At 41.2% G+C, this 15713-nt stretch overlaps 1 protein-coding gene across 1 annotated transcript; it reads right to left on the bottom strand.

Annotated features, from left to right (window-relative positions):
* Positions 1 to 277: 277 nt before the first annotated feature.
* Positions 278 to 14580, bottom strand: LRFN5 (leucine rich repeat and fibronectin type III domain containing 5). The gene is made up of 2 exons (XM_044272615.1): positions 13193 to 14580; positions 278 to 1202 (listed from the first exon to the last, which is right to left on the bottom strand). The coding sequence occupies exons 1-2, from the start codon at positions 14578 to 14580 to the stop codon at positions 278 to 280; spliced, it is 2313 nt and encodes a 770-aa protein (XP_044128550.1).
* Positions 14581 to 15713: the final 1133 nt, after the last annotated feature.

Below are 15713 nucleotides of genomic sequence, written 5' to 3'. Positions count from 1 at the left end.
TGGCAGAACCAGGAAGCCAGTCCTATAGGAGAGGAAGGCACTGGTGCTGATTCATAAATTTCACAACTCACTATTTAATTTTGTCATTGTATCACCAGAAAAAAAAAAGCAAACAGAATGTGCAGGTGGCCTTGACACCATCTTGTAGAAGCTGAAAGAGAGACACAAATTGGAATCCACATTTTTTTTATTTTTGATTTTGTTTTAGTATTGTGCTCAACATTCTCCAATTTATTTTCTTTTTTATTGATTGTAATTCTTTTTTAAAAGGAACTAATCACACAGTGCTTTCCAATATCCACTCAGAACTTGAAAAAGTCGCTTTTCCACTGTCCATGTCCGAATTATCTGACTGGACCAAGATCCCATTCATGGACATGCTCCTCTTTGACCACAGTCCACCTGTGTTGCGAGAGTTTACATAACAATGGTACTCCATAATTTCAGCATTTAGAGAGTACCTCCTCTTGGCTCTAGAAGTGTCTGCTGGTAAGGTAAGGAACTTACTTGGCCTTGATTGTGCTCTTTTATAGGTTGGTGACCCAGTGGGGCGATTAGTTAACCGAAGGGCAGTTGAATTATTTCTATTTGTGTTTTGGGACTCCATATTTAAAACAGTTTCAGACTGTGAGTCTGTGGGTTTTAATTGTGGTTTTTTTTTCTGCTTCAGTGAGGCCGAAGCGTTTGAAGTCCAGGTATGGGGCGAAGCAGAGGTAGTAGCGGCCGCACCTTGGCTTGAACAGGTGTCGGAAGATGGCGCCCCGCTGTCTGTTGACTTACAACATTGTGGACTCTCGTCATGTCCTACCACTTGCTTGGAAGCTGACGGAGGCATTGATGCACTACAACTTTGATTCTGAGAGCCATTGGTTTGAGAATATACATTACTAACTTTTGTCGCTTTGTGTTGTTCATTCCCATTGCAAACCTTATATCTAATCATCAAGATAATTATAAAAACAAGGACTGAGGCCACAATGATTCCACCTATTATAATTATCATGGTACCTCCCAAGAACTGGGACTGCATAAAATGACAACGGACATAATCTTGCTCAGTTGTAAATTGGATGCAGCCAACAACCCTTGTGGCTGTGAGGGATGTAATTCCATCATCATAAATTGCTAAGACACACAGGTCGTAGACTGTTCCAGAAGCCAAGTTGTTCACACGGAATGTCTTGCTTGTTGGAGGTATCATTCTGGAAGAACACAAAAACATTTCACGATTATTTACTGAAATGAGGTAGGAAATTAAAAAGATATATAATTTATTTATCAAATGGACATGAAACAATGAAGTAGAAAGCCCTATAAGTCTGGATTCCTCACAGTGCATTTAGGTAATGATTTCACTAGTAGACAAAGGAGGGATCAGCAAATCAGGACTTCCACCTGCTGTGACCATGACCACCAGACAAACTATCCAGATAATCCAAAATGTATCATCAGATCACAGCATTGTAGGCTCCAGTTTTTGCTCCAAACCATTTATTAAAGCAAGTATATCCACCACAAAAAAAGATTGTGATTTTTCGGGGTGAAAAAAAAGCCTTTATCAATAAATGTTTTGAAGTAAAAATTTGAGCCTCCAATGCTGTGATCTCTTCATACATTTAGGTTATGATTTCATTTAGGTTAAGATTTCATGTACTTTGGTGTGTTATTGTGGCATTCTTGACCCTTGTGTCATTTTTCCAAATTTCATCATGATCCTAATTATAGAGACACTGTAGGAGCTGCCATACATTTCTGTTTTATTTTAATCAGAAAACTGGCATAAATGGAGATAAATGTGCCAGGGCAACTGGTCCTGCCCCTCCCCACCCTTGCCATGCTCTCTTTTTGGAAAGTGATGTACAAACGCTACTTGCAACTAAATATGTATCAAGTGGTATTTAAAAGTGGCAAACACAGGCTTTGCAAATTTTTAAGACAGAAAAGAGGTGTGAAGGGACTTATATGTAACATTTTTATTTATAAAGGTATTTCAAATAGAACAAATTATAGCCATTTTGTTACATTTATAGACATTTCGTTACATGTGGAGGGACTTTGCCCCATGTTGTTTTTTTTTTATTTATCCCATACCATACTCATCCTTATTGCAGTAATGGTGTACAAATTTTGACACTTTCATCCTACCATGCAGACACTGACTACCCACCAACTAAATAAGTCTTCTTATTTCTGGTAAACTTCAGTTTGATGTTTGTGTTTAAATTGTCCCTTCCCATTTGTCTCTGTGCCTAATTTTTGCCTTTTTGCTCAGTCAATCGCTTTCCAACTGCCCAAGATTTGGGGAACATCATGAGAGTTTAAGGATACCCTTTCTGACATGAAGCAGGATATCTTGATTCTTGAAACAAACACCCTAGCATGCTCCAAAAACTGCCTATGACTAATGCTGCAGCTTTGGGGGTAATTATTTTTGCTGATGGTTTTTCATTTTTTTTTTAAACAGACCAAAATCACCAAGCGTGTCTTCATGAAGTCTTTAAGCTGGACATAAACAATAGAGATATGTTAGCCAAACCGAGGCCATTTTGGTAGAATTGGTTGACCATCTTTATGGATGACTCCTGACTCCCCCAATGCCAAGAAAAGGGTTGGCATGTTGTATTTAATACCCCCAATCACTTTGTTTTCGGGGCACATGCTGCCTACCAGAGGCGTCTGACAATAGCTTTACCCCTCTCCCATTCGCAACACCGTAGCCAAGCCAGTATGTGTATGGGGGGATTGGAAGAGATAGATACCAGCTGAATGAACATTTGGGTAACAGTTATCTCATGTATGGCGGGGTTTACAGTGACTCAATCCCAGTGATTTCCAACCTTTGGCTCCCCATGTAATGTGAAAGGTCAGTTTAAAGACCACTGCTCTGTACAATATAAATTCCCACGTCTTATAAGACTTTTGCCAAATGAATTTATGACAGAAGGATTTTGAATGCTGTGACTCTTAATGAATTCACTTATCTCTAGTCTGTATTTTAAGGATACAGTATTTCCACAAATGACATCAAGTTTTTCGTGTTTGCAAGTGGTAACGCTTTTGTCACTAGTGTTGAGTGAATCAAAGCATCCGAAGCGCAATTCGATCTGAAGTTTAGGAAATATGTGATTCGCTGTTTCCTCATGCTTCATGGAATCAATTTTTGTTTCCCTAAAATTACAGCTAGCGTTGTCTTAGAGAGAACCGAAAAAAAAATACCTCATCCACTTGCTCTAATAGAGGCAGTCCAGCGTGATCATGTGATGACATCACCACCAAGTGGTCACACGGATGTGTTATAACATGAAAGTGACTGTTACTGTAGCGTTATACTCCCAAGAGGGGTGGAAGGGGAGGGAGCATTTATTTTTTATGTAGTGGATATTGCTAGAACATAAATAAATCATAATTTAATTTGTTGGGATATTAACATTTAGCACTGTATACTCTATGAAGCTATAAACATGAAACCTTCAAAGCCACGGTAAATGTGATACATGGACATTTTTCTATGAATGAGTAATGTGTGTATCACTCTATAACGTGAACACCTGGGAAATTTACGGTCAGTGAAGTGATCTCTAGATTTTTATAAATACATTTGCTGATGACCTACATCTTATGATGCTGTTTAACGCTCAAGTTCCTGATGTAATTTTTTTTTTAAAAATCCAGGCAGGCAGATGCAGGTAAGACACATACTAAAAGGTGAGAACCTGCTAACAATCAATTTGATAGACAGCACATTGCAGTTTCATATTTTAACAAGGCTTTGCAGGTTAAATTTATATAAAAAAAGGTGAAAAATGTGGAAATGCCTATGCCTCATGCAAACACGCTCCGTGAGATACCGGATTGGCGTTGCAGGAGCGCACGGCGTAAAGGAAAAAATTACGCTGTGTGCTCCTGCAATGCCAGTCCGGTATCTCACGGCCCGTGTTCCACGAACGTCTGCATGCGGCTTTAGTTCTAAGTTGTTTTTTTTGTGTTTTCTTTTCAATTTACCTGCAAACAGTAATAGGCTACTATTTTCACATTAGAATTAGAATAAAAAATCTGACCCTGAACATAAAGAATGGGGGTCATTTATTATGTAGAAATATGCTTATTTTACATTAGGTGTATTTATGGCGCATATTGCAAATTTTACCTAAAAAAGTAGACGTTGCGTTGAAGGGAAGGAGAAGGCATAGTTAAAAAGAATCCGTCCCCTCTCCTGACTTGTCTGTTTTAGTAACTACTTGCATTCCCCACGTAATAGCAATTCTGGAACATTTATTCTTATGACTCTATGTACCGTATGTGCCATTCCTTAATTATTCCTGCTAGAAGTTATGAATGAATTGCTAGCAGTTTGCAATGAAGGTCCAGATGGGTGTTATTTGTTGGGGTGTGTCCCTGCACAGTCTGACACTATTCAATCTCATCCTGCCAGTGTCAGACTGTGCAGGGACACATCCACCACTGGCAACACCCAGCTGGACCTTCATTGCAAACTACTAGTAATTCATTCACAACTTTTAGCGGGAATAATAAAGGAATGTCATAAGAAAAGATGCTCCAGAATTGCTATTACATGGGGAATACTAGCAATTAATAAAACAGACATGTCAGGAGAGGGGACGGATTCTTTTTAACTACGCCTTACCTCATTTTGACACATTAGATGACACTTAGAAACAATGGAGGTAATTTATTATACTGAAATATACCTATATTAGACGTATTTCAGACACAGCCATTGCGCCACCATCTGTAATTTTTCCCCGCTCACATCAGGTCTAAAATTGTCGGCAGTAGTGTTATTCGAGCACCAAAGTGCTCGGGTGCTCAAGTAGAACACCTCGGGATGCTCGGGTGCTCTACAATGGAAGTCAATGGGAGAACCCGAGCATTAAACCAGGCAACCCCTGCTCTGAAGAGGGGAGGGCGTCTGGTTCACAGGAAAAGGTCAGAAATTGATGGAAACACCACTGAAATGGTTCGGGAAAAGCATGGGGAGGATGTCTGGATGCATCTTGGACTCCCAGGTCGCTACTGCTGGGAATGATGTTATCCGAGTAGTGCGCCACTTTTACGGACTGACAATAATACGCACAAAACCGAAGATAAAATGTATAGGAAAAATTGTTAGGAAACATTCTTTCCTGTAAATTTACTTGTATATAAAGTGCAAGTGCTGCCAAAAATTACAAGCAAGAGGCACTCCGATACAACCTGTATATCACATAATAGAGGGCCTCATTTACATTGTAGTACAATTGTTCAGGTAGTGGGACTCCTACACTCATAAATTCTATGCACTAAATGAAAGGGCTGCCAAAAATTAGGAACCGGCACTCGAATACACCCTTTATTACACATAAAAGAAGGGCATCATACACACCCTTGAAAAATTATGATTGATGGCCTGCTGGTGACCCTCTAGAACATTAGGGGCGAGGGCCTGCTGCTGATCTGAACATCTAAAAAATTAGAAGTGAGGGTCTGCTGCTGAGCTGACCATGTAAAGCTCACTCTGGTCCCTTATTCCCTGCCACAGCTTTGCGGCGGTGTGCTGTTTGTCACCTAAGCAAATTAGTTTAAGCACGGACTGTTGCTGCTACCCCACTGCAGTGCTACACTGCTTCCAGCTACCGACTGATTGCTGACTGGTGCTGCATGATGATAATTCAGAGGTGGAAGTGGAGGAGGAGGAGAAAATATAGGAGAAGGTGGGGTTGCAGCCACTAATGTAGGTGGTGGCAGAAACCCTGATGGAAGTAGGGCCCGCAATCCTTGGCGTTGGTAGCACCTGTGCCATCCCAAGGGGGCGACTGGCTCCCAGCCTCCACAACGTTCATCCAGTGTGCCATCAGGGAAATGTAGCGTCCCTGGCCAAAAGCACTTGTCCATGTGTCAGTCGTTAAGTGGACCTTCCCAATAACTGCATTGGTCAGAGCACGGGTGATGTTACGGGACACATGCTGGTGCAAGCTGGGGATGGCACACTGTAAAAAATTGTGATGGCTGGGGACTGAGTAATGAGGGACCGCCGCCGCCATCAGGCTGCGGAAAGCCTCAGTGTCCACAAGCCTAAATGGCAACATTTCCAACGCCAGCAATATGGAAAGGTGCGCATTTAGTGCTATGGCCTGTGGGTGGGTGGCTGGGTATTTGCTCTTTCATTAAAGGCCTGGGGTATAGACATCTGTGCGCTGCGCTGGGTCACTGAAGTGGATGTGCTAGCTAATGGCTGCTTGCGAAGGTCCAGATGCTGGGCGGGAGGCATCCGGGCCTGCGTATTGAACAGTGGATTGGCCAGCACGTAACACAGGGGAATAGGAGGCAGTGGTGTGACCCGCAGACACTGATTGTGGACCCAGGCGTTTGTCCCACCTATTAGGGTGCTTTGATGCTATGTGGCGGATTATGCTGGTGGTGGTGAGGTTAGTGTTCACACCCCTGCTCATTTTGGTATGGCACAGGTTGCAAATGACAATTCTGTTATCATCTGTACTTTCCTCAAAAATGTGCCAGACTGCGGAACGCCTATCTCTTGGCAAGGGAGATTGCTGCAAGGGGGTGCTCTGGGGTACAGTTGCGGGTCTGTTTGGTGTGGTCCGCGTTCTCGCTTTTGCCGCCCCCACTGCCTCTTCCAGCCTGTAGCGGTGCTGCAGATCCCTCCCCCTCTCTACTGCTGTCCTTGCTCGGCTTGTCACCTTCCCAGATTGGGGCAGTGATTTCATCGTCGACCACCTCCTCTTCCACTTCCTCACTCTGGTCCTAACAAGAACCTCACTTATTGACAACTGTGTCAAATCAAGGAATGTCGATGAAAAGAGCTCCTCGGAATATCCGAGTGTGGGATCACTTGTTTGCCAAGACTCTCCATTGTGGGAGGACGGAGGATCAGGGTGAGGATTCTGTTGACAAGACTCTTGGCCACTTAGACGGGACTTTGTGGAAGACAGGGTGATGCTTAACCGACTGGAAGCATTATCTGCTGCAATCCAACCGACCACCTGGTCGCACTGGTCTGACTTCGAGAGTGGTGTCCTGCGCCGCCCTGCAAACTGGGACATGAAGCTAGGTATCGTGGATGAGTGTGTTGCTTGTGTTCTGGCAGCAGGCACAGTTTCACCACGCCCAGGGCCACGGCCTCTGCGTGCACCATCAGCAGCATGGCCACTTCCCCAAACCTTACTGCTCGCCTTGAGCATATTAAATGGTATATATGCTTGCAAGTGTGTCACACATACAGTAGTGCAGGTTTTGTAAGTGTATGCGCAGATATTTAGGATACTCAAACGTTATGCAGGAGATCTAGCGCAGGTAATGTCACTGCTGTCGCCAGCAGCCACACAATTGCTTGCAAATTTAGCTCATGTTGTGCTAATATATTTCACAGCCAGATAAAACTCTAACACCTTTCATAACTCAAAACTCACAAAAAAAAAAAAAACACAATTCCTCTCCCTACACTCTCTGTCCGTTCTGCTGCAGCTCGCACTGACTAAGTCTGAGCCGAACCACATGTCATTGGGTGCTATATAGCACCTGATGATGCGTTCCAGCCAGCCAGTCACTGTAGTGCCAGTAACCAACATGGCTACGGCATTACAGGGATTGGCAACAAACATGCGGGGAGGAGACTCGAGCATCGCGCTTGAGAACACGTGGTGTTCGGCTGAGCATGCTCGCCCAACACTAGTCGGCAGGTCATGGGTGGAGAATGGTATGGGCAGGCAGACTCGTATCCTGTTTTAGGCCTCATGTACACGACCATATGCATTTTGCGGTCCGCAAAAAAAAATCCGCAAAAAATACGGATGACATCCGTGTGCATTCCGTATTTTGCTGAACGGACAGCTGGTCCTTCATAGAACTGTACTATCCTTGTCCGTTATGTGGACAATAATAGGAGATGTTCTATTTTTTTTGCTGAACGGAAATAGGAAAATATGGAAACGGAATGCACACGGAGTAACTTCCATTTTTTTTGCAGACCCATTGAAGTGAATGGTTCCGCATACGGTCCGGAATGGACACGGAAAGAAAATACGTTTGTGTGCATGAGCCCTTAGGCGTAGAAAATGGTCTAAATGTAAAACAGCAAGGAAGCTATCTTACATTTAGAAATGGCGCTGGATGCGCTAAAGTTATGTAGAAGCCGGCGCCTCTTCATAACTTCGGCAGATACACCGCCAGATATAGGGGTTATTTAGACCGGCATCTAAAACGCCAGTCTTAATAAATGACTCCCCTATATGTGTATTTTTAAATATTGTCATGTTAATAATGCTTCCACACAACACAACTAAACTGTGATATTGATTAATGGTAAAGTCCTTGGTGGTCCAAATCTATGAAGAAGATAATAGATCCCCGGTGGTTGTTGCTGCAATTTAGTAGAAGTCCCAAACTTGGGGACTTCACCTTATTGCCTGTGGGTTTCAAATTGATTAATGTGTTTTCCCCTCTGTCAGGGGATGTGGCCGACCTAAGAATCAAAGACCCAGACACTTTGCTGGCTAATGGATTCTGGTGCGATGCCCGTAGAGCCAGATTTATTTGTTAAGTATTGGGGGGGGGGGGGGTCTAACTCATTTCTCAGACATTAATTTTAATATATAACCAATCAGAGTCATTTAATAAAGTTACCAATCAAAAGTACAAGGATAGAATAGAGAAGTACATTCAGACACTAAGTATCAAAGTGTGATGCAAAGATTGCCAAAAGCCTAGCGTCTGTAAATGTTATAATAGCTCGCCTTTCCAGCAGTCCTTCCTAATTGCAAAATATATAGCTTCATCTAGGTTCCTGATAAATGATAGTTGAGAAACTGATTAAAGAAAACAGCAGACTATGTTACTAAAGTACAGAGAGGAAGTAGACACAGTAGACTGTGTTCAACTCAGATCAACCTCTTGCACAGTGGTCCAGGGCAATTAAAGGGCATCTGTCAGCAGTTTTGTACCTATGACACTGGCTGACCTGTTACACGTGCACTTGGTAGCTAAAGGCATTTGTGTTGGTCCCATGTTCATATGTGCTCGCATTGCTAGGGGTGTTGCCATTACTCCTAGAGGCTCAACTCTCTCTGCAACTGCTGCGCCCCTGCACTTTGATTGACAGATGTGATGCCTTGCCCTATCAATCAAAGTGCAGAGGGTGCGGCAGTTGCAGAGAAAGCAGAGCCTCTAGGTGTAATGGTAATGCCCCCGTTGCTCCTAGAGTCTCATTTGCATATATTAAAACTTCATTTTTCTCAGCAATGCAGGCACATGGGACCCACACAGATGACTTCAGCTGCCAAGTGCACATGTAACAGGTCAGCCAGTGTCATAGGGACAAAACTGCTGACAGAAGCCCTTTAAGAGTGGTCTAGGGCAGTGCTTCTAAACATTTTCACACCAAGTATCCCCTAGTGACAAGAAGGGCAGACCGAGTACCCTCAAGGAATCGAACAGTGATAAATGTAAAAAATACAAAAATACACGTCTAAAAATATATGTCTATTCTCACACTGCTGTCTTAGGTTTCGTTCTAAGCCTCTGTCAGCAGTTCCTTCAGATTTTCCAGAAAAGGTTGCTTCAATTTGGTCTAGACCGCCATGACTTCCTTCCACCATGTCTCATCTCTGCAGATTATGTCACACAGACATCTTAGTTTCCTACTTTTCCATCATCCTCCATCCTTTTGAACACCCGATCCTGCCACCCCCAATACTGTGCCCGCTGTGCTCCCTAATTTTATACTGCAGAAACAGATAGTCCATGAAAATACTATTACCCTACAGATAGTTCCCCTTCAATAATTACTGGCACACATGGTCCTCAAAAATAATTGAGCTGAGCAAATAGTGTCCCTAACAGTAATAGTGCCATAAGCCGCACACATTCCACTGGTCTGGAGCCTAGACTGTATGACCCGTTGTTAAATGCATGCTAGTGCAAACCCACCGCCATTGTGTACTCTGCGGGTATACCACAGTAATCAAAGGCCTCTTGGAAAATTCTAAATTAGTGCTATCCTTTACTGAGAGCTAGCCATATGCAACCTTTCTGTGCTGCTTTATTTAAAAAATAATAATAAATTCGGGACATCTGCAGCCACCACTAGGGGGAACCAAATACATGCAACTAGTGTTAAATTGCATGGGAACAATATGAAAAAGCAGCTTCCTTTAGTTCAAGAGTGAGCAACTGCCAGCAGTCCAACTGCTGTAAGACTACAATTCCCATTATGCATTCTTGCCCAGCTGTTCTCGAAACTTCCTTGAAAGTGAATGGAGCATGCTGAGAGTTGTAGTTTAACAAGAGCTGGAGCGCTGGAGGTTGCTGACCTCTGCTTGAAGCAGTTTAGCGCCTTCTCGCTCCCACCGCTATAGTCTACAGCAGCCAAGTGACTCCCCTGCTTGTTTCACAGCTGGATTGGCTCTGTACAGACAGCAGAGATGCAGAATGCCGTTTGGAAGACGCCATAATATTCCTGGTCCAAACCGGCATTACGAATCAGATTTTTCTAAAAATAGGTTAAAGTGGACCAGACGTGTAAAAAATATTAAATTGCAAATCACTGAAGGCAAAAACAGTCCTACACAATGAGTGGATGTGATAATCCATCCCATAAATATGTTTACCCACATCCCATGCAATTATCCCTGCTCCCTGCAGTGCTGCTGGGCCTGGTTGTTTGCCTTCAGGATGATGAACAGCGCTGCACATCGCATTCTCCCAGAAACAAATCAATATGCACCTCACTGCAGAAGTAGCAGATTACAGAGCGGACGGCGAGTCTCTGCAGAGTCCGGGGGATGTCCCCAACATCTACAGAGACGGGCAAATATTGTCACCTGAATCAGAAATCAAGAGGAGGTTCTTAGGGTAATAAAGCTGCCAATTCATTTCTATAATCTCCTATCGATCTCATATCTATCTATCTATCATCTATCTTCTATCTATCATCTATTATCTATCTATCTCCTATCTATCTGTCTGTATGTCTGTCTGTCTGTATATCTATCATCTATTTATCTATCTGTATCTATCTATTATCTATCTATCATCTATTCTATCTATCTATCTATCTATCTATCTATCTATCATCTATTATCTATCTATCTCATATCTATCTATCTGTATATCTATCTATCTATCTATCTGTATCTATCTATTATCTATCTATCTCATATCTATCTATCTATCTATCTATCTATCTATCTATCATCTATTTATCTATCTCATATCTGTGTATCTATCTATCTATCTATCTATTATCTATCTATCTATCTATCTATATATTATCTATCTATCTATTATCTATCTATCTATCTATCTATCTATCTGTCTGTCTGTCTATCTATCTATCATCTATCTCATATCTATCTCCTATCTATCTATCTATCTATCTGTCTGGGGAATAAATGTGGATACCTTTATTCCCCGATACAGCAGAAACGTTTTAGCTCTACTCAATTCACAGAAATTTTGGAGTGCTGCCTCTCCTTTACATCTACTCTATCTATCTATCTATCTATCTATCTATCTGTCTATCTATCAATCTATCTAATATCTATCTATTTATCTACCTCTCACATCCAATGGTGAATTAGGGCATTTTGGGTGGCCATCGGGGCACATTGATACCCTAAAGCCTATAAATACTACTGGTAGCTCTATTGAAGGCATTGTAACTACTGGGGGTGCTATGATCACTGTAGACCAGGCATTCTCAACCTGCGGCCCTCCAGCTGTTGTAAAACTACAACTCCCAGCATTCTCGGACAGCCTACAGCTATCAGCCTACAGCAGGGCATTGTGGGAGTTGTAGTTTTACAACAGCTGGAGGGGCGCAGGTTAAGCATCCCTACTGTAGATACTATAGCTGGACTTTATTACTACTGGGGGCACTATGGGTGCATTATTACTACTGGGGGTATGGTGGGGGGCATTAAAATGAGTGGGTACAATAGAAGGCACTACTACAAATGGGGACACTATCGGGAAACATTAACATAATGCATCTTTTAGATGCAATGCAGGAGGCACTATTACAAATTAGGGCACTCTGGGAGAGAATTACTATCTGTAGGACTATTGGGAGTAATAGTACTATGGGGAGATTATCTGTATGGCACTATTATTTCTACAGTATAGTGTTTGTGGGCATCTGAGAGCACTTCGGGCACAGTATTGGATTGATACTGTTGGGGCACAAGAAGTGAGAGGATGATGGAAAATTAAGGAATCTAAGATGTCTGTGGGGTAAAAGAGACGAGATGTGGCTGAAAGAAGTTAGCATGGCTGACTTCTTTCAATCCACCCTTACTCATCATATCATCTATCTATTTATCTATCTGCCTAATATCTATCTATCTATCTATCTGTCTTATATAATCCCATGTCTATTTGTCTATCTATTCTTATATAGATAAATATTTATGAGATGTATACAGCCGCTCTATTGTAATCTGCAGTTGAATATGATGATAGATAGATGGACAGATGGGTGGATAGATAGATAGATAGATAGATAGATAGAGACTAACTGTAATCCTGCCCCAAATATCTAGTCTTAATAATAAATTATAATTATATAATTATTATAATAAATTAATAATAATAATAATATTAATAATAATAATGTAATATTATATAACAAACAAAACCTAAGAAATTGTATAATTATTCAAAAGGGCCATAATCTCCAGTAGATGTGCATACTCTACATAAACCAGTGTGTTATAATATGACATTGACTATTTAATAGCTTAGAGGGGATATTTTATGTAGTGTATATACTGTAGCTAATCATAAATACATCATAATTTCATTTGTGTGGCTATAAACAACTAGTATATAAACCTACAAACAGGAGAACGTGAAAAACATAGTTTATATTGTGGTCTAAGCTGACAGTAGAGACATGATATCCTCCTGGAGTGCCGACATTTCACTTGTAGATCTGGGATTTTAGAGCAACATCTCTAGACATACATTAGAAGCAATCATTATTGCACTTACTCTTCTGAATATCAAATCTGATCAAGAATCTGATATACATCTGACCCCGACTATTCTAAATCTTTAATGACATCTAATTCTGAAGGACATTTATCTTCTGCTACCATTTCTGCTGATGATAGCTATTTTTGACAAAGCTTTGATCATCGAGAATATTGTATGAAATGACAATGTTAATGTACTCTACCTGTAGACGAGGGAGTCATCGTATGTGCCATTGTATTGTATCTGAAACATTCGTATTCCAGGGATATTTCTTTGAAAATTGAATTTAATGAGTGCCGTCGATGACGTTGCTTCTGCCACCACCACCTTCTTGTCTTGGCTCAGTTTTGTATCTCCATTGCTGCTACTTGAATTGGAACCAGATTTAGTAGACGTCGATATGTCTGATGATCCAGGATCTGGCTCGTGAATGTGGTTTGTACTATTCACTAAGTGAGGGAGTTTGATTATGTGAAGATTGATTGTTTTTGTTGTCTCTCCAGCAGGATTAGAAGCTATGCATGCAAAAGGGCCTCCATCTTTGACTGTAGTTATAACAATGTCTAAGGTTCCATTGTCGTAAACCAAAATCCTTGTTCCGTTGGATATTAACTTTCCTTCGGGGGATATCCAGTGAACTGCAGGTTCAGGGTCTCCAAGGGCTTTGCATTTTAAGACTGCTCTTTGACCTTCCAGGACTTCCACATCTGGTGTATACCTTGTGATAAGTGGTGGCTCACATAAGAAGTCTTCTTCTGTGATGGACCAAAAATAACGTCCCGAAAGGAGGGGTGGTGACGCGCATGTCTCCAGGTCGTCCTCTCTCAAAAGGCGCCTCAGCCATAGCAATTCACAGTTGCAATGTAAGGGGTTTCCACCAAAACTTAACGCAAACATGGAAGGGTTTATCATCCCTGAGGTTGCTAGCACCTGTGCTCTCTGAAACAAGGGGTCTGGTGGTAATTTTTGCAGTTTGTTAGATGTTACATCTAATCTATTTAGCTTGTGAAGATGGGAAAAAGTTCCCTTTGGGATGTGCTCAATCATGTTGTGATCAAGACTAAGAGTGTGCAAGCTGACCATTTTTTCCACTGCCTCCCAAGGTATGGTCTCCAGGTTATTATAAGATAAATCAAGTTCCTCCAAAGCTAAAACATCATCAAAGGCGGTTGGTGAAATTAATATCAGTTGGTTATTGTTAAGTATCAAATGGTGGAGATTGGAAAGCCCGGCAAAGATGTCATTGGTGACTTTAGTCAATCGATTGCTGTTTAAATGCAATGCTCTTAAATTGCGCAAGTCGGCGAAAGAATGAGGTGTGATGTAACTTATTGTATTCCTGGACAGAGTCAGTTCCACCAGACTTGTCATGTTTGCAAAATCTTTCCGTTTTATACTGGTAACAAAATTATCCGCTAGCCTTAATTCAACGGTCTTTCGGTTGATGTTCGGTGGGATGAAGAGCAACCCTTTCTTATCACACAAGGTTGCGAGATTTGGAGATAGATTCTGACAGGCACAGCGCTTAGGACAGATCTCAGCTCTCACCGCCATGCCAATGAACAACAGATAACCGAACAGTTTTTCCATTGTAGATCAGGTTAAAAAGCCTGCAAGGAAACAGAGAGATTCGCCATTAGGGTTGTCCGTTACATAAAAAATGTTATTTACATTTTTTACTGTCATTTTTTTATCTTTTCGTGGGAATTTAGGATACAGAAATGGAATAAAAGTGAGAGGACTAACAAGTAGAAACAATAAAGCAATAAAAAAAAATTAAATTTAAAATTCTTAAGAACCAAGAGCTATACATACATATGGCGCCTGGTGCTGTAGTTTTATCTAAAGGAACATATTTAGAAACAAAAAACCTTTTTGGCCCAGAACATATTTGTAAATATTAATAACCAATAGCCAAAGGCTATAAAGTTCAGTTTTTTGCCTATTATTTATTTGTTAAAATATAACTTTTATTACGGTCCTGCTTGAAATAAAATAAACAGAAAACGATGTGTGTGTTTATTTACAAACAAGCTTCTTACAAAAAGTCTAAAGTGATTTAAAAAAATCTAAGAGCATTGGTGTTGTGCTTTTTGTTTCACTGTATATCATTGATAGCTGGGATTGGGCTTCATTTTGCATAAACACAATAGAAGTGTTATTTTTCACACTAACTTTGCTCTAAATCTAAAGTCTCAATATGTTCATTGATAACTAAAACGAGAGCCAAAATTACGGCGTGGTTCAGACCTCCTCTAGAGCTGATAGAATATCCCTTAGGCCTCTTGCACACGACCGTATGGTTTTTTCAGTATTTAGCGGTCCGCAAAAAACGGACCCGCAAAAAATACAGATTACGTTCGTGTGCATTCCGTTTTTTGCGGAACAGAGCAGCTGGCCCCTGATAGAACAGTACTATGCTTGTCTTTTATGCAGACAATAATAGGACATGTTCTATCTTTGAACAGAATAGAAAAATGGAAATACGGAAACGGAAGGCATACGGAGTACCATCAGTTTTTGTTTTTTTGCGGATTCATTGAAATGCAAAAAACGGAACGTAAACAGCAAAAAAAAACATTTGTGATTCTACCCCAGTTCCTATATATTCAGAGGAACTCCCAAATATGGATTGAGGATAAATTCTTTAAATTAACTGAGAGAATGATTAATGATCTAATTTGGGGCAGAAAGCGTGTAAGACTTAAAATGAAACATTTTTA

Source organism: Bufo gargarizans, chromosome 11 (genome assembly GCF_014858855.1).
Source record: "Bufo gargarizans isolate SCDJY-AF-19 chromosome 11, ASM1485885v1, whole genome shotgun sequence".
In the NCBI taxonomy this organism is placed as follows: Eukaryota; Metazoa; Chordata; class Amphibia; order Anura; family Bufonidae; genus Bufo; species Bufo gargarizans.
This window is presented reverse-complemented; position numbering and strand designations above follow the sequence as displayed.